At 47.2% G+C, this 18,910-nt stretch overlaps 1 protein-coding gene and 1 long non-coding RNA gene across 2 annotated transcripts in view; both read right to left on the bottom strand.

Moving 5' to 3' along the window:
- Positions 1-3,590: 3,590 nt before the first annotated feature.
- Positions 3,591-6,880, bottom strand: LOC149337379 (uncharacterized). The gene is made up of 3 exons (XM_089554872.1): positions 6,538-6,880; positions 5,619-5,816; positions 3,591-4,054 (listed from the first exon to the last, which is right to left on the bottom strand). Exons 1-3 carry the CDS (start codon positions 6,836-6,838, stop codon positions 3,591-3,593), a joined length of 963 nt encoding a protein of 320 aa, XP_089410998.1. The 5' UTR covers positions 6,839-6,880.
- Positions 6,881-10,311: 3,431 nt separating this feature from the next.
- LOC149337378 (uncharacterized) overlaps positions 10,312-18,910 on the bottom strand; it is a 43,445-nt gene continuing 34,846 nt past the window's right edge. The window contains exon 4 of the long non-coding RNA XR_016284624.1: positions 10,312-10,575. This is a non-coding gene — a long non-coding RNA (uncharacterized LOC149337378). The remainder of the gene's footprint in view (positions 10,576-18,910) is intronic.

The following is an 18,910-nucleotide window of genomic DNA, read 5'->3' as shown; positions in this document are numbered from 1 at the left end:
TCTGGAAGCGGCGCTTCACTTGTTTGGATATGGGGCTCCAGCACAAGGCGAAACAAGCTGCAGTAATAATCACTGCCTGTGCAGCACTGCATAACTTTGCGTGCTCGAGGAAGGAGCCGCAGCCTCCTATTCGGACTGCTCCCGCCCAGAGTGCTCCACTCGACCGCACCAGCACGACAGCAGCAAGGCGGCCACAGCACCTGCCACCTGCTGATGCCGTCACCGACAGCTTATCAGGAATGCAGGCACGACGGGTGCTCATCCAGAAGAGCTTCACTTAGGTAAATATAACAGAGAAAGGCCGGCTAGTTGGCGACTATTACTAGAATGTATCTTGGGACCGTGCAAAAAGACAGAGCGTGGCACTTCAACTGAGTTTATTACACAGGTGCGTCACATTTATACATTCATCGCAATCACAAACTAACCTAACAAGCGACCATCACATGACACTGTTGTGCTGCCGTGTGCGGTACAGCATGTCATCTAGACATGCAAACTATTGACCACACAAGTGCATGGAGGTTTTGCTGACAAGAGCTGGATTCCTTCTTAATACAGTAGGCTTCGTACGCTTCTCTACTTACTTTAAATGCAAACTTTTTTAAGACGAGGCGGGCAACCACGGCAGTGGTGACAATAGTTCGCCACATGCCCACCCGCCGCCAATGCGCCTACTCCTGCGTGGTGCTCCTGAAGTCTGACGTTTATACAATTTCCAGTTTGCCCATTGTAGCTTTTGCGAGGAAGATTGTGGTATTAAGCACGCAGACAGATTCGCCCCGTGCATGAGCGGGGTCGTTTATCGAATGAATACCCCTGTCCTGTGGCAAAAGCTACATTGGACAAACTGGAGACTTCAGGAGCACCACGTAGGAGTAGACGCATTGGCGGGGGGATGGGCATGTGGCCGACCATTGTTGTCACTGCCGTGGTTGCATGCCACGGTTCCACGAAACGACAGTCTTAAAAAAATTTGCATCTAAACTGAGTCGAGAATTGTATGAAGCTTACTGTATTAAGAAAGAATCTGGTCTTGTGTCAGCAAAACCTCGGTTGGCTTGATAAACAGTTTGCATGTCTGGATAACATGCTGTCCCGCACAAGGCAACGCACCAGTGTCATGTGATGGTGGTTTGTTAAGTTTTGAGAAGGATGTATAAATGTGACGCACCTGTGTAATAAACTCAGTTGAAGTTCCACGCTCTGTCTTGCTGGTCTCTTCCTCATCTGTTGTCTTTTTGCTCGGCCCCAAGATACATTCTTATCACATAGGTAAGAAATACACGATTCGCTACATTCTCTCATGCATATTCAATCAAGCATGTTTATAATGCACAGCTGCTCATGCTACCCATATCCCTACTTTTGTGCAGGAACTAAGAAATGCTACAATTTTTTCTCAGCTTGGGAATCTTTTCAGTTGCGAGCTTGTTGCACTAACAGGGTGCTACTCTTCAAGTTCAGGGTCCTGAATTTGTTGCTATGGCGTTCTGTTTCAAATGCTATTTTTCAAGAACGCTGTATTGATCTTGCAGGAGGTGAATACCACTGCGTCCGTCCACTCTTGTCACTACATGGACGTGGAGGCTGCCTGGAAAAGCTCTTGTCTGTGACCCTGCTGCTGAGGATATTAGTGGAGCTCAGTTCATTGTTTTAAGAACTGCTGCCTCGGTGTCTTTGCTTACACACATTTGGTTTGGTTTGTGGTGGTTTTAATGTCCCAAGGCGACTCAGGCTATGAGGGACGCCGTAGTGGAGGGCTCCGGAAATTTCCACCACCTGGGGTTCTTTAACGTGCACTGACATCGCACAGTACACGGGCCTCTAGAATTTCGCTGGGATCCAACCCACGTGTTTTGGGCGAGCAGCCGAGCGCCATAACCACTCAGCCACCGCAGTGGGGCAGATCAGTTTGTGTTATCACTTCAAAGTTGTGTTTTGGGTGAGCAGCCGAGCGCCATAACCACTCAGCCACCGCAGTGGGGCAGATCAGTTTGTGTTATCACTTCAAAGTTGTGTATTTTGCCTTTTCAAGGGATGTGTGTTACGAATCAGCTATTAAATGGCACACTTTTTTTTTTGGCTAGTGTAGAGTTCAAAAGAAGCGATGAGTGTATTGTTTTTATTTGGTTTGGATTGAAGATGGTGTAGAACAGCCAATCCTTCAGCTGTTAAACTGGAGCCTTCTTTTCAGGGAACTAATGCGCAAGCGGTTGGTAGTGTATTGTCGCTCTCTCTTGTCTGTGTCCAAAGTGGGAGTTGGTTGGCAGTTGTCATGGTATGGCGCAAAAGGTTGATTCTTTTGGTCTGAAATGTGCTTCCCGACATGATTCATACACCTCTTATAGCTCAGTCTCTTGCGACAAAGGTGCATAACGGGCAGCAACTAGCACTGAGAAAGAAGTAAAGTCTACTGCAGCATATGTGCCAAGAGAAGTGCAGGCATTGCTATGTCATGGTGAAACGCACCAAAATACAGTTTGCGACCTGTGAGCATTTTGAATTTCCGAGTGTAAAGGTAATGGTAGTACACTGAACTCCTGTAGCTCTTGCAGAAGCTACACAATCTGTCTGCAAGTAGTTGCACTCAACAGTCTGTTCTTGAGCCAAATGCACCTGATGTTTGTTAGCTGCCTTGACCTATGTCACAGTCGTGGTGGACCACTGAAAAAAAAATTTATGACCCCTGTAGTCTTTGCGACATTTTGTTTTGTGGTTCAATGAACAGTTGGTGATATGACTATGCAGTTAGTTCTAGCTTAGAAGTGTTTTAGTGAAATTATTCACATGCAAACACGTAGCCTAGTGTTTTTTTTATTTGTACCTGCAGGTACTCGTTCGCTGCAGTTGCGCCCACCTTCTTGGAATAGTACCAATTCCACTCGAGGAGAACTCGCATCTCTTGAAATTGTTACAGGCTTTGGGGGTTCAAAATAGCAGAACATGAGTGCCATCAGCAAGTGCTTGGTGATGTATGCTTCTTTTAAGTCTTTTCCGTGCCTTGTGCAGGTTGTCGCAGGAATGTGGTGCCCATGTTTTCAAGGATTAAATTACTTCAGCATAGCGGCATTGCATTGACTCGAGCTTTGGGCCAACCTAGTAGAGAGCATAGGAGGAACCGCGTTCTTTAAGGGTTTAGGTTTTTGTGTAGGAGGCCTTAGGTTAGGTGACACAGCATAGATAATAGAACTAGGAGAGAGCAGTGTTGGCATTTGTGCACTTATGGTGTTGACTCTTCCATGAGCAGAGATTGTTGCGACTTTTCATACATGGAACCTTTGCCAGTGTGGCCTAAATTTTCCCTACCAATTGGTTTTGCAAGCCGTGCCAGGGGAGGATTTTCGTTCCAAGAGCAGCCAGATTTGTAGCATACAGCAGTGCATACTTCCGCGAATTACTGTTTGAATACAAAGACCCACAAGCACCATGTAGCCATAGCAGCAGGAGGAGGAGTACCATTCCTCCCACTGAGTCATGTACTTAAAACCATACGGGTGCCAATGAAGTGACGTTATGAGGATTTGCCACATACTATTCGTGCAAGCATTCACACAGCATTCCAGTTTCTTTCACTTGTAGGCACTATTTTATTCTGGTGGCTCTCGCAGCCTGCGAAGCTGTTCTAGTTTTATTTCTTTTTCAATTTGGAGAATTTCGATTTTTAGTTTTTTTTCTTGAATGTCCAAAACTTTCTTCTCCCTACGTTCTTCGAGAAGACTTTGGTGGTCCTCCCGCATCAGCTGGAGGCGCACCGCATGCTCTTCTCGCAGTAGAGAGGCTCTGACATCATTCTCGTCTGCCAGAGACCTCTCCAAGAGGGCCATCCGCCCTCTCGGAGCCCTGCCACCATCGCCAGTGGCCACTGCTTCAGCAGCAGTGCAAGCGTCAGCTCCAGAAGCAACTGCAGCTGTGCTGGGAGCATCGCCAGGTTCTACAGGTGTACAAAAGGCACCGCTCTCCTGCTGAGTTGCTTCTGGAGCTGGCGCACTTGGGCCAACAGGAGCCGTTGATGGCTGCTCCTCGTCAACAGGAGGAGCTTCCCAGTCTTCCTCTGTAATAAACAAAAAGTAAAAATTAGTGGGAAAATAAATCTAAGCTAACAATGCATTATCCTCCTACCTCAATAGAGCAAACTGTTGGGTCAGTTAGTAAACAGACATAACGAAACCCTTATAATGTTCCTTAGAAGTAAGTGAGGCATCAGTTGCCTTTCTCAGCACCAAATAACTGCCATTTCATCTTGGGGCCATGGTTTAGGTGTTCTGTTTTGGTCTGTTATATTCTTCGCAATTCGCTCTGAGTCTCATGGCCTCACTTTTGTGTTTTTTCTGCTAATATGCTAATATATAATTTGCTAATATAGTCGTGCTGGCCCAGAGTTTTTACACATGTGGTTATTCTTTAATTCTGTGCTTGCACCTTTTTGTTCTTTCAGTGGGTTTCGTTATTTTTTAATTTTTGTACATTTCCAACTTAGCATTTGTGTGTTTCTCTCTTTCGTCCTATGTTTTTTGCAAAGGTTTCCTTATAATTACTTTCAACCTCCTTAGCCACATATATGCGATACCAATGCTAAGGTGGGGCATACAAGAAAAGTGAAGAATACTGCAGCCTGTGGAACAGCCTATAATGGGTGTATGTAAGCTACTGTACAAAGCTGCTATTTCTCGTGTCTCATTATAGGAGTCCTGAATCAGTCACTGCAAACTGTTGCACTGTGGTTGTATTACATTGGCAGTGCCATTCCTATAGCGAGTATTACAATTTCCTTTCTGTTTAATATAGTGCATTGTACAAATAAAGTATGTACAAGTGACAATTGAATGCTGTGTTGTGCAACAAATTTTTATTTTTGATGCTACCGCCATAAATATTACTGCACAGTTTGTGTACACATTGCTGCCACTAGTGCTACTTTTCAGTCTGCACTAATACGCACATCTGTAGGCAACCAAATTCAGGGCTACAGAAAACACTCCTCAAGTAAAACCTCTGCAATGCAAAACACAATTTGCTGTCAAACTAGCAGCCAAATTCCAAAGGTATTTCGAGCATTGCACAGAGGCAAGCTGCAATATTATTCAGAACGAGAATGTTGTTAGCTTATCCCTCAAGCACTACCATGTACAAGTGCACACAAATATGAAAATATGTGGAGTGCATGCATAATGGAACTGCATGAAAGTTGACATTCGTTTAAAGAGATGCAGGAATGCCCAGCCGGGCTCAAAAACACGAAATAAGCAGGTGAAAATGTCATAATGAATGCAGTTCAGGTTACAGCACGGAACAAGGTTGCTACATCAGTGCCCGACGGTTGACTCGCCTCCTTTCACTACAGAAAAACAGCACACCACTTACATGCGTGAGCACCACCAAGACAGAATGCCTTCGGAGTGCTGTCCAACAACATGCAGCTTGGAGCAGGTCATCCTTTTGCATTGTCAACCAATGCAGCCTTGATCTGCACAAACATTCAGCCAACCCCGTGTACAGCAGCTTGCAACAGTGTTGCTGTAGCTGAACCCTATAATCCTCACAGTAGATTAAAGGCAATAAAAAAATTAAAGCAGCGTCACTTGCAACAGTGCACACTGCCATGCAAAGTGCCCTACCTGCATAGTGGTATTCCATATCGCCTGGTCCATCGACCATTGGCTGCAGGAGCCTAACAACAGGCAAACTTGCCACTGGCAAGAGGTCAATGCCCCTGTCCGAGTCTGTCTGATTGCCAGCACGCGTGGAAATGTGGCTGGCAACAGCCAGCACTTGTTCAGTTTGCGGGCTTATAGCGCACTCTGCTGGCCCTCCCCCTGAAAAGAAAACAAAACATATAGCACACAGGGAACCTAGCTTTAATAGATGTAAAATGTGCCATTAAAATACTGTTTTTTTCATGAAGTCCCATACAAAAGCAACCGAAGGCACATCAATGCGTCCGGTGTTGTTTTCGCTCCATTTTTGTGCCACTAGTCCCAATAGTGTCATGAACGAGTAAAGGTAGGTTGCTTTATGCACAGCCTTCCGGATTTTCAATAGTACCAATCAACTCTCAATCGCGCAGCTAGTTTCCTCATGAACATAAAGTTCGCCAGTGTTGACGCCGTCTGAACTAGGTCAGCGGTACAAATCGTCCGTTGTCTGTTCGCTGCCGGCGTGACGCGAACGCTCCATCGCATGGTACTGCCCGCTCATCGTCTTCTATGTAGCAGAAATCTGTGCTTTCGCACTGACTCGAGTGTAGTAAACATTCTCCATAGTTTTTATGAAACAAGGAGGCTGTAGAGGATACTGCTTACGCATTATTTACACGATGAAAGCAGGCTGCATTTATCTGCATTCGTAAAGGCAGCAGGGTACACTTCGCGGAAAGCGTGATTACGCGCCAATTTGCGCGTTATTATACCGTTCCTAAAACTATGCATTCCAGCACACGCTGCTTACGCAGACCAAGTAGAATAATCGCGCCCTTATCCATGGCACACGAAACATGCAGGAACAAGCGTTAGTAAACGGCCTGAAAGCTGCGCTCACCTGTCTTATGGCAATCCCTCCGTTTCCTCGCATCCTCCTCCTTTGACTTCTGCTTCATATTATTCCAGCATTTTTTAAGCTGGTGAGGGTCGCGTCGGGTCACCCCGTGGTTGCTGTTAAAAATTCTTGCAACTTCTTTCCAAGTCTCGTTTTTCTTCGCCAGAGAAGACACATCCGTTTTCTTGCACTCGAGTATGTGCTGATGCGCCTTCACCAGCGCCGTTAGGAGCTCTTTTTCTTCAAACGTGAAGCGAGGCGCTGGTCTCCGCTGAGAGCCCGAGTCTTCGCAGTGTTGCGACATTTCGCGATTTCTGCTCACGTGGATTAAGGTTGATAAACACGCCTTGCTAGTAGGCCAACGTGAACAGAAAAGAAACAACGTAGAAAAAACTGGCTACGGCTCAACTAGAACTGGCTCAATGTGGGACACGTTGCCAACCAAAGACGTCATTCGGGCGAAAGCGGCCGGTAGCACTGAAATGTGGTTTTATTGTTAGCATTTTTCTGCAGAAGTCACTTACACCTAGTGCCTGTTTATGATTGCTGAACGAAACGCGTGGTTTTATACGAGTAAAACGTGCGTTATTACAATAGAATGTTGAATACTCTCTTCCCCAGACGAGCAATGCGCCCTCGCGTTCAAGCACGCACTTCACTTGACGAAGCAAGTCAGGTTGAGCGTCTATGAAACACGAAACCAAACTTGGGGGTCCTGAAGTCGACTTGATGCTTCAAGTCGGCTTACCGTAGTCAGGTTCAAGCGCGATACAAGTTCGAGTGAAGTTAGATTTCTGCATTCGGGGGTTAGAATGGCCCCTGAAGTCATACCATGCCTAGTGACGTCACAGAGTAACGTCATACCAGGAGCGAGAGACGGGCTACCAACTCGGCTCGTCGGGTAACGGCGGCCGCTTGCCACGGCGCGCTGCGCTCCTCCCGCTAGAGGCGCTAGTGACGTTATGGCTTGACGTCCTACAACGGTGAGAGATGGGCTGCCAAGTCGAGTCGTCGCGCAGCGGCGGCTGGTAGCCACGCGTGACCTTTAGACGCGGCGCACTGCGTTCCTTCTTTAGACGCGGCGCGCCACGTTCCTTCCGTTAGAGGCGCTGCGCTCGCTTTCGCAACCTACCAGGCTTAACCAAAGCTAAGCCCCTGCCAATTTTTTATTTTTCGACGATGGTGTCTGCTTAGTTATTTTTGTTGTTGACAGCCGAGCGGCACCCGAGCGCACTCGAGACAGCATATGACATCATGCCAGTGTCTTTGGGAGCCTAAACAAAGTATTACGCTGGCGTGGGAATAGCAATCTTTCATTGATGTGTGCTTTAATAGCTCACCGTTGGCATGGACCTGAGATCTTCGCTGGTGCAATGAGCCGCAACGGGATGTGTCAGATCCTTTGATGGAATTTCGCTCTGCCACTACTAGAAATGCAGATGTTTCTTATCACGCCTCCTACACGGGTCGGGCTAATCTACGCAGAGATCCAATATTTTCTGCTGATACCATGACTGCCCGCTTCTCAGAAATAACTAGCGTAAGGTTTGATCTTGATCACTGCTGTGTACGCGTAGATTTTTTCTGCGTCCGGGTGTGTGCATTGTAGAGCTCCGCTCTGGTCGTAGTTATTTATTAGACCAGATCCGGAACCGACAGAGACTTCCATTGCCGAGTGGTTGTGAGTGTGAGTGGTAATAAGTGTGAATGAGTTGCTGTCAGTTCGAGTAGACATGAGTGTGAATGTGAGTGAGCAGTTGTGAGTGTGAGTGGTCATGAGTGTGAGTTTGAGTGAGTGGTTGAGAGTGAAGCTACATGGGTGCGAGTGTGAGTGAGTGCTTGTGAGTGCGAGTGGGGATGAGTGGGAATATGAGTCAGTGGTTGTAAATGTCAGTGGACATCAGTGTAAGTGCGAGCGGCCGTGAATTTGAGTGTGATTGAGCCAACCCTCATGGCGCCGAGATATGCCCCTGCCACTGTGTCCCAACAAAGTTTGGATACATCGCGCGAAAACGCATGCGCTTTCGAGAAGCATGTAGGCAAAGCAACCTCTCCAGTGCACGCCACTCGTCGAAATGGTCAGAATTTGTTGGGCCACTGCGGTGAATGTAACCGCGTTTCGTCAATTCTAAAAAGTGATATGGACATAAATTACGGTGGGTTACACGCTTCTCGAAAATTAGGGAGCCTAACAGTAAGAGTGAAAAAGTTAAGTATTAAATATTAGTTAACCGTCCTGCTGTTAACACGCTCGTATTCTGATGTACTACACCACTGGTAATGCATGCGGGAAGAAGCGCTCATCTAACTCAAAAAGCTTATTTTTAAATAGCCGTATTTCCGTACCGACGAAAGCCTGCATGTCCTGGTAGTCAATACACTAGCTCAGTGAAAACGTTGTAGAATAATCCAAGCTATGACCCGAAAGAATTTTATTTAATAATACTTCTGGGATCTTTCGCTCACGGCCAACACCGCCGCCGACGACGCCGACACCGGCTTTTCTGCGACACGGGGCCCCTAACGCTATCGCGTTAAAATTGTGCACAGTCCAAGGTGGAACGCCCTGTATACTGAGGCCTTCTCCAAAAGTGTCTTTGAGGGAGCGACGTCAGCAGATTTCAGGCAAGCGTGGAAACGGTTCACATGTTGGCGTGTAACTTCTAGACTCTTAATTGGTTGGATGCCTGAGTAGGCGGGTAGGAACTGAAATCAGAGGTCTGCACAACCCTGGGTGACGTGCATGCCGCCGTCGTCAATGAATTGCTGCGCGTCGGTGCAGTGTGAAAATAAATCCATTTTCGGGAACTTGTGTGGCAAAACATTGCTAGAGTATAGTTGTTGCCATTCCAGTCTGTTTCTACTCTGGGATTCAGTACACTCCACACGTCGTGAAAATGTTAATCAATAACCAAGGGCTAGCGCCATATGTAAACGATAGAGAATGCTCTCAGGAAATGTTTACTCCAAGTGCACAAAGGACAGCAGACACACTAGGTCATTGATGTAAGCTATTGGCCCCAGTGCAAGAGGTATATTACTGAAAACCATCTTTTCACCATGTCCATGACATCGTTTCATGTGAATACTGGCTTCACTTACATTAAGGCAACTATAGCTCATGAAAACTCGGTAAGGTTATTGTAAACTCTCATGTATAGCTGCCCATGTCCCATCCAGCGAGCTCAGAAACCATTCAGTACGCGTAAAGCTCACGCTTGAAAAGACAAGATACCCTAGGGTCGTTTACAAAATCCCTTGCAAAGATGCGGTGCAGCGTATATAGGCGAAACAGGGGACTTCAAGAGACGCTTCAAAGAACACCAGCGTGACGTCAGGAACGAAAAAGGGACTTCTAACACTCTCGCTGAACACCAGAAAAACAGGGGCCACTTGATTGATTGGGATGCTGCGGGCATAGTCGGAAAAGAAAGTCTTTATCTACTCGCGTGCTCAAGGAATCCCTTCAGATACAAATGACAAGCCAAGCGATTAAAATGACATGGGGCAATCCACCAGAGATATACATCCGCCCGAAACGGAACGTTTTTCATACATATGCAGCAGCCCTTCTCATTTTCATCCTGTTGTGAACAAGGAACCTGTATCGGTGCCGAAACCTCAATGCTCTTATGTTTCTCCTCTTCGTGTATGACTTCGGCCAGTGTTTGTTTCTTGATATGCGAAACTCTCATGTAGTTTGGAGTTGCCACAGATTTGAAAGCACAAGCTATGGCGCAGAAGTAGCTGGTTATTTTTATTGAACTGTGTCTCAAATTAGCAGTTACTGTAAAATATAGAGTAAGTTTTATAATCCACTCGTGGCTTAGCCAGTGATGTCAGTTGGTTTGATTGCGGGTGTCTTGTCAGCTAATGCTCCCTTGTAGGTTGTGTTGAGGGCACGAGCGATTTCTATGACTCTTTGGGAGATAACATTTTCCTCAAACTGCTTGATAACGTCGCTGGGGAGATCCATGGACGGGCGCAGAGGCTTCAGCTTTGCTGTCACGTCTAACTGAAAGATGGTGTCCACCTTCGTATCTGCGTAGAAGACATGTGGAGGCACGAGTCAGAGAAAAAAGTATGCGTACGTTTTATTTTGCTTTACTCGCTGCGTAGATCACTTGCAACAGAGTCTGAAAATGGGCACGTAAAAAAATGGCAAAAACGGCAAGGCAATTGTTCATTTTCCGGGGAAAGAGTATGCCTCTTACCACATATCTTGTTACCGCTGAAGGCATTGTTCTCGCCATATATGATCTCAAGAAAGATTAAAGCAGAAACCGTTCCTTTGCATTACTTATGCGTGCAAGAGTTAGTTCTTAGATTCAGAACAGTTTAAACAGACAGATGAAAAAACCAGAGTCGCCTAGGCACATAGCGCGTTATAAAGTTCCAAGGGTTTACACCTGCTATGGCAATAGCACACGGCAGTTCCATATACCCTACTATTTAAACAAACTACCTGCAAAGATGTTGGGTTGTTATTCTCTGAGGGCTGTGAAATATGCACTGAAAGCGTGTATTGAAAGTTACAGTAAAAGAAAACACTGAGTTGCCTTGTAATTTTTATCCTGTTATTGGAATTTGTATTCCGTTTGTTGACTGTAGACTTCTATACTATACTATGCTATACTATACTATACTATACTATACTATACTATACTATACTATACTATACTATACTATACTATACTATACTATACTATACTATACTATACTATACTATACTATACTACACTACACTACACTATACTCTCAACACCACAAAATAAATAAATGAATTTAAAAAAATCCCCTGTGCCCCTTGGTTTCTGTGGCTGTTGGCTTCTCTCATATACTATACTATACTATACTATACTATACTATACTATACTATACTATACTATACTATACTATACTATACTATACTATACTATACTATACTATACTATACTATACTATACTATGCTATATGCACTGTATCGGATTTTTCAATTGTGTGCTTTCAGTGCTTTGTGTCGACCGAGCATGGTTGTGACTGACGTGCCCCCCCACAAGCGCCAGCGCTTCTGCGGGCTCACGCTATTTACTGCAGATATATCTTGCAATAATTTCCCTGTGCGTGTGTGTGTGTGTGTTTGTGTGTGTGCGTGCGTGCGTGTGCGTGTGTGTGTGTGTGTATGTGCGCGTGCGTGCGTGCGTGCGTGCGTGCGTGCGCGTGCGCGTGCGCGCGTGCGCGTGCGTGTAGGAAACGCTGGCGTCCCCGTCGAGGCCTGTTTCTTGAGCACATCATGCAAGGCTGCAATGCCGGGAAGACGAGGATTGCTATTTGGCTTCGCTACTGTAGTGCTGAAAACATGTATATTGCCTTTACATCGGCAGCTGCACCGCAACGTTCTCCTGTTCGCGCAGATGAAATGATTTTAATAGTGCACTTTTTACTTTTTCAATTAACTTCGCACAATTGCTAGGCTGGTATAGAAACTATGCGAGCATTTCATCGATTTTGGCCACGGGAAGTGTCGTATTGCTATTGCTGAATCCACGTTCCATGCCCAAATTGCTGAAGGCTACTCCATGTATATCCTAGCAAACTCTACTGCAGAAATGTATTCGATCTGAGTAGGGCTTTGTCACTGACGCAGCTGTTCTGCTCTCGCTGCGTGAACGTAATGTAAATGGTCTTTAAGGGCTGCCCAGTGATGACGCCAAGGTAATGGAGAATACTATAGCAATTTTGATTTTGGCTGCCAAATGCCCACAGGGAACAGTTTGCAGAGCATGTTAGAGGAATTAAACAGGTAAAGAAGAGCGGTGGGTCTCAATATGTATATTGTCACGGAACCAAGGCAGGAGACACCGTTTGTCAGCTGCGCTAACAGAATCAGCCCTCAGGGCGTTCGAGCCAACTCCCACCTCTTTCTCTTCTGATGCCACCTGGGGCCACCGGGTGGCATTATTCCCCCTCCCGAAAAAAAGAAAGGGGATACGGAAAACCACTACGACGCCACGAGCTAACTGAAGGAAGTAGGAACAAAAACCGAAACTCTGCAAACGCTGTCAGTGCGTGAAAAAGGGCTTCATACGCAGTACGTGCACTACTTCTGGCTGGGGTCGACGGCGCGCACTGTGCACAGAACCGTCGGGCAGAACTTCATAAGTCACATCTGTTATGCGACGCAACACTCTGTAGGGGCCGAAGTAGCGGCATAGGAGTTTTTCCGACATGCCTGGGCGACGGACAGGTGGTCCATACCCACACTTGGTCGTCCGGTTGGTACTCGACGTGACGGTGTCGCTGGTTGTAGCGGCGTGCATCTGAGCCCTGTTGCCTCCTGATGTGCATGCGGGCGAGTTGGCGGGCTTCCTCCGCGTTTTGGAGAAATTCTTCGGCGTGTGGCGTGAGCGCCCGGTCGTCAGCAGTGCATGGAAACATGGCATCCAACATGGTGTGCACATCGCGCCCATAAACAAGGCGAAATGGCGTAAAGTGAGTGGTTTCTTGTACTGCCGTATTGTACGCGAAAGTCACGTATGGAAGAATCTCGTCCCAAGTCTTATGCTGGACGTCTACGTACATAGCGAGCATGTCTGCTATAGTTTTGTTGAGTCTCTCGGTGAGCCCATTGGACTGCTGGTGGTAGGCAGTAGTCTTGCGATGGCTGGTATGACTCAACTTGAATACCTCGTGCATGAGCTGCGCTGTAAAAGCCGTTCCCCGATCGGTGATCACGCTGGACGGGGCGCCGTGTCGCAGAACAATGCGATGCATGAAGAACTGGGCAATTTCAGACGATGTGCCACGCGGCACCGCTTTGGTTTCGGCATAGCGTGTCAGGTAGTCTGTGGCGACAATTATCCACTTATTGCCGGCCAACGATAGGGGGAATGGGCCGAGAAGATCCATGCCGACTTGGTCAAAGGGCGTACGAGGAGGTGCAACTGGTTGGAGTAAACCCGCGGGCTTGAGGGGAGGTGCCTTGCGGCGCTGGCACTCACGGCAACCTCGGACGTAGCGGCGGATGGTGGCAGCAAGTTTAGGCCAATAATAGGCCTTGCGTACTCGAGCGAGAGTGCGTGTAAACCCCAAGTGACCAGAGGTGGGCTCGTCGTGAGAGGCAAAAAGGATGTCGGCACGGAGGTCTGCCGGCACGACGAGGAGATAGGCGCGGTCGCCGTGGCTCGAGTTTTTCTTGAACAGTATGCCATTGCGCAGGCAAAAAGAAGAGAGGTTCCGGGAAAACTCCCGGGGTATGGTAGCAGTGCGGCCCTCCAAATGGTCAATGACGGGTCGTAAGGTGATGTCATCTCGCTGCCTCGCCATTACGTCGGAATCGCTGAAACACTCCAAGGAAACGACTGTCGTCCTCTATGCTGTCATCAGCTGGGTCGACTGGTGCGCGGGAGAGCGTGTCGGCATCTTCGTGCTTGCGTCCAGATTTATAGGCTATGGTGTAGTCAAATTCCTGGAGGTGGAGGCTCCACCTTGTTAAGCGGCCTGATGGGTCCCGTAGATTGGCCAGCCAGCACAAGGAATGGTGGTCTGTGACGACTTTGAAATGGCGGCCGTAGAGGTAGGGTCGAAACTTCATCGTGGCCCACACAACCGCGAGGCACTCCTTCTCCGAGGTAGAGTAGTTGATTTCGGCGCGAGACAAAACGCGACTCACATATGCAATCACGCGTACTTGTCTCTGCAGCGTCTCTGCAGAATACTTGTCTCTGCAGCGTCTCTGCAGAATACTTGTCTCTGCAGCGTCTGCCACCCTCCGAGCGACGGCAGTCAAGATCGCCGTCACCTCGCCGACCGTCACCATCATAGGCAAGGCATCACTTCTCACGACCAGCGCAAGGCCGGTCGCCGAGCCCTCGCCGGGATAACTGACGACAGCGACCTCCGGGGGCGGGGTCGCTGGAACTCGACGCTCTACAGTCCCCCCCACAACGCGAACATCGGCTGGCAGGAACGTGACGACATCGACGCCCACAGCTTCAGAACAGGAGACACCGTTCGTCAGCTGCGCTAACAGAATCAGCCCTCAGGGCGCGCGAGCCAACTCCCACCTCTTTCTCTTCTGATGCCACCTGGGGCCACTGGATGGCAATATGAATACCCCTTGGGTAATGTCCAATAGTATGGGATAGGAATAGATGTTTACAGTAGGGAGCGATTCATCGGATGTGGTAAGGAAACATGTGCTGTCGACAAGAAGTCATGACAGATGGTTCTTACCTCACGGGTGCAATAGCTAGGACCATAAGAAGGGGATAGAATGCATTTCGCAGGTACTATCTGTATGCAGCAGCGGCAGCATACAGAGCACGAAAGATACTGCAGATTACTTTTCGCAGGTTGTTGGATAAGCGAGACCTGGTCTGCCGGAGCACCACCGATCGTGGCTCGTTCATCGGAGCCATCAACGTGGGAAGCAGCGGAGCCGCCAGCGCTCGACACCTAGTCACGACAACTAACTGGACCATGCGCCTCCTGTATAAGCCAGCGCAGCCGTCGATCCTGGCATTGGCAGCAAGGGCAGCATACTGAGCACGACAGATCACCGCACATTACTTTTCGCAGGTTGGTTCATATCGTTCCTAGCACTTTCTCTTGCTGCCGCTGCTGCCCAGCATTTACCCTCTCTGACCTGTGATGCCTTCTGTGTGTTTGCATGCAAAAAGCCGTGCAAGCAGTGACATATTACCATTAGTTGCAGCGTGTGCACCAACAGTTATCACGCACGGACTCGTTGCGATGCTAGCGAAAGAGCTGTGAGAACTAAAAAACAAGGCGGTCTGAAAAATAGGAAATGCGCGAGCTGTCGCGAGGGCTCGCAATTCAAGACACACACTGCAGAAGACAGTCAAGGGATGGATGCGACCATAGCTGCGAGCCTTGTCATGATAAATGTAAAGCTAGAGCAGCTTCTGCCTTTAAAGGCTACCGTGAATAACAGAACAGTCAGTGAAACACATGTCCCAAAAGTCTGACGAAGTCACGAAACGGCGAGACGAACAAGAAAAAGACAAAATCCCTCACGAAGAGTGTAGATAAGATCGACAAAGTGCAAGTTATTGAAATGCCGAAGCAACTGCAGGAGGATCTGCATCACATTCAATAGCGCAGCAGACGCCTTAATCTGGAATTTCATGGAATTACAGAGACGTCTGGAGAAGACCTACAGCAGGTAAATGAACTTGCCTCAGTTTTAGACGTGCCGGTCCTCACGCAGAATGATATATCAGCTATACACTGACTTGCACCAAGACAAGTTAAGGTAGCTGGAATAATTGCTCGCTGTCCCCGCCAGGCAGATAGAGACATGTGGCTGGCCAAGCGAGAAGAACTGAAGGAAGAAAACAGCCACGCGTTCATTCTCGAGAACATGAAGAAGTACAACCATGACTGGTATCGATGTGTGAAAGACAGAGCGAAGGCAAACTGCTACCGCTTTGTGTGGCATTCAAATGGCGAAATCCTTCTTTGGAAAGGTGCTGGAGATACTGGCATCGTTGTAAAATCGCTCGGCCAGCTGATCGAACTTGAAGCCTAGTTGATCCCATGAAAGAAGCTGTAAGAACACAAAATGGTTGTGATACTGGAAGCTTTTGCCCAAATCTCTGGTCCGCAAAAACATGCCTTTCCTTTCTACATTTCAATTGTCGGTCTGCTAGGTAAAGAGCGGATGAGTTGGATATCTTTGTGCATACCCTAAACTTCGATTTTTCTGTGCTTATGCTTACAGAAACTTGGTATGACCAAGATTCAGAAATGTTCTTGATGCCATCTTTTTCTCATTTTTTTGTCAGACGTGCGAGCAAACGTGGTGGAGGCGTGTCTGTTCTTGTGCGCAGGAGATACGAGTGTTATATTCAACTTGAGTTTACTGCTGACACGGATGATTATGAAACCATAGCGATCTCTTATGGTATGCACATGTTTGTGGGATTGTATAAACCACCAAAGGCTGTTTAAGTACCTTGTGTGCATTTCTTGTACACATGTTTGATTTTGTCATTGCAAATGACGTGAAATTTGTTGTACGAGGTGATTTCAATGTCAGCCTGCTCGGAACTAGTGCAAAAGAATCTCAGCTTTATTCACTTGTTAATTCAAACATTTCGATATAATATCCACTAGTGCTACAAGATTATAGAAGCAACTGCCACACTTCTAGACTTTTTCGCAACAAACCACCAACTATCCTTTATTAAGGCAGACACCATAGCCACTAATATAAGTGACCACTCGCCGGTCTAAATGCTTGTAAGCGGAATAACTAAAAACAGAAATGAAAAACATGTTTAGGGAGACTATTAAAACCATTTCATGGGACCAAGTTTATCATGCGTGTAACCCGACGAAACATATGAAAAGATCCTAGACGGCATTTTACCAAATGATAACACTTTTTTCCTACAAAAACTGCGCAGAAGACGTGATGAAGTCGTAAGCCCTAGGGTGAACAAGGAAATATTATAAAAGATTACCCTAAAAAATCGCCTGTATCAAACGCTCATTGAAAATAAAGGCCAAGATGTTTTACACAATTTAAATGTCTGCGAAACAAACTTGTTACCATACTGAGGAAGACGAGAGCAGCATATTGCTACGATCTATTTTGTCGTAATATACACCGATCGAATATAATATGGAAAAACCTTAACTCTGTAGTTAGTCGCGGCCGAGAAATAAGCGAAATGCGTACAATTTCTCATGAGAGCGAAACGTTTTCAGGAGCTCGGCTGGCAAACCCCTTCAGTCACTTTTATGTAAATCAATTTCCAGCTGTGCAGGAGAACAATCGTTGGAATGAACCGCGAGTATTGAGGAAACCAAATTCTCTCTTTTTATCTCGTGTTCACGAACGCGAAATAGAGTCCACCCTTTTGGTTTGGTTTATGGGGTTTAACGTCCCAAAGCGACTAAGGCTATAAGAGACGCCGTAGCGGAGGGCGCCGGAAATTTCGACCACCTGGAGTTCCTTAACGTGCACTCACATCGATCAGTACACGGGCCTCTAGAATTTCTCCTCCAAAGAAATTCAACCGCCGCGGCGGGGATCGAACTCGCGTCTTTTTCGGTCAGCAGCCGAGTACCATAACCACTGAGCCATCGCGGCGGCAGTCCACCCTTTTGAACAAAAGTAAACGCAGAAAACCTGCAGGTCAATCCAACAAAGTATGTCGGTGACCTTATAGCATCACCTTTGACATGTATATTTAGCTTGGCTTTACCAACGGGAACATTTCCAGAGAGGATGAAAGTCGCTGAAGTGACACTAATATATAAAGGTGGTGACAAAAATGTATTAAAAAACTACAGGGACGTTTCTATCCTCCTAGTCTTTTCGAAGCCGCTCGAAACACTTACACACAATAGAATGACCAATTTTTTGTCGAAATATTCATTAGTAAATAGTTTCCAGCACAGTTTGCGGGAAAGTTGTTCAACTGAATCAGCGCTAATAATACAAAAAGAATTAATTCTTGACAATTTTTCACATAATTTGTTAACTTTAGAAATTTACATATATCTATAGAACTATCGAAAGGATTTGTTACTCTCTGCCAGACTATGCTAATCAACAAACTTTTTTATTACGACGTGCGAGGCGTTGCACACGATCCATTAAAATCTTATTATTGCGTTTGCAATACTACTGTAGGTTTCGCTTCGTCGCGTAGCCCCGGTCGGTCGTGACGGGTGACCTTAAACAGTCGCTGCGCTGAGCGATTGGCGCGCCGTTGCTTCAGCCGCGCTCCGCCATATGGCAGCGCCGTCAGCGCGCGGCAGCGGCGAGAGCAGTTTGATCTGTCTACGACAGATGGCGCCACTAGGAGGTCGGCCACTTCTGGCCTTCGAAGCCGGCGTTAGCATCATTGGTGCGAAGTGCGAAACGCTGCTGCGCACCTTGTGTACGAACGTCAAGTGACTCTTAAGCAACCCAGCTGTAACTAGCCCAATTTCTAGCCAGGCCACGTAAAAAAACACCGAGTAAGAAATTGGTCGAGTTGGGGAACCGAACGAGGGTCTCCGTATTGCGTGACGAGCCCGCTAACCACTCCGCCATGCCATGTTTTTTTTTTCTTTATTGCCTGGCTTTGGCACATGGCATTCAACAAAACAAACAATCAACAAAACGCACCAAACGCTTTGTACATACACACGGCACTGTCGTGGTCAGCCAGCATAAGTCTGGCTCCGTTAGATTCAAATTCACGCAAATTGCACAGCGGCTCTATTCTCGAGAGCCACTCCGGAGGCTCCGCAGCGGCTTTCTGGATGGCCAGAAACCAGTCCCTTTCCCGAAAGTTCGGGCAGGCCTAGCGTCTCTGTCACCATGGTAGCCTGCAGTGGAGGCCTATCAGCATTAATAAGTCAAATGGTACCCCA

This window comes from Amblyomma mixtum, chromosome 7, assembly GCF_055824585.1.
Source record: "Amblyomma mixtum isolate Tamu chromosome 7, ASM5582458v1, whole genome shotgun sequence".
In the NCBI taxonomy this organism is placed as follows: Eukaryota; Metazoa; Arthropoda; class Arachnida; order Ixodida; family Ixodidae; genus Amblyomma; species Amblyomma mixtum.
Note: the sequence above shows the minus strand (reverse complement) of the source record. Positions and strands in the feature narration are given on the sequence as shown.

Coding starts and splice junctions, on each gene's coding strand:
- LOC149337379 (XM_089554872.1), bottom strand. CDS start 6,838: ATGTCGCAACACTGCGAAGACTCGGGCTCTCAGCGGAGACCAGCGCCT. Junction 5,817..6,537: donor GAGGGATTGCCATAAGACAG/GTGAGCGCAGCT, acceptor TTTTCTTTTCAG/GGGGAGGGCCAGCAGAGTGC. Junction 4,055..5,618: donor TATGGAATACCACTATGCAG/GTAGGGCACTTT, acceptor TGTTTATTACAG/AGGAAGACTGGGAAGCTCCT.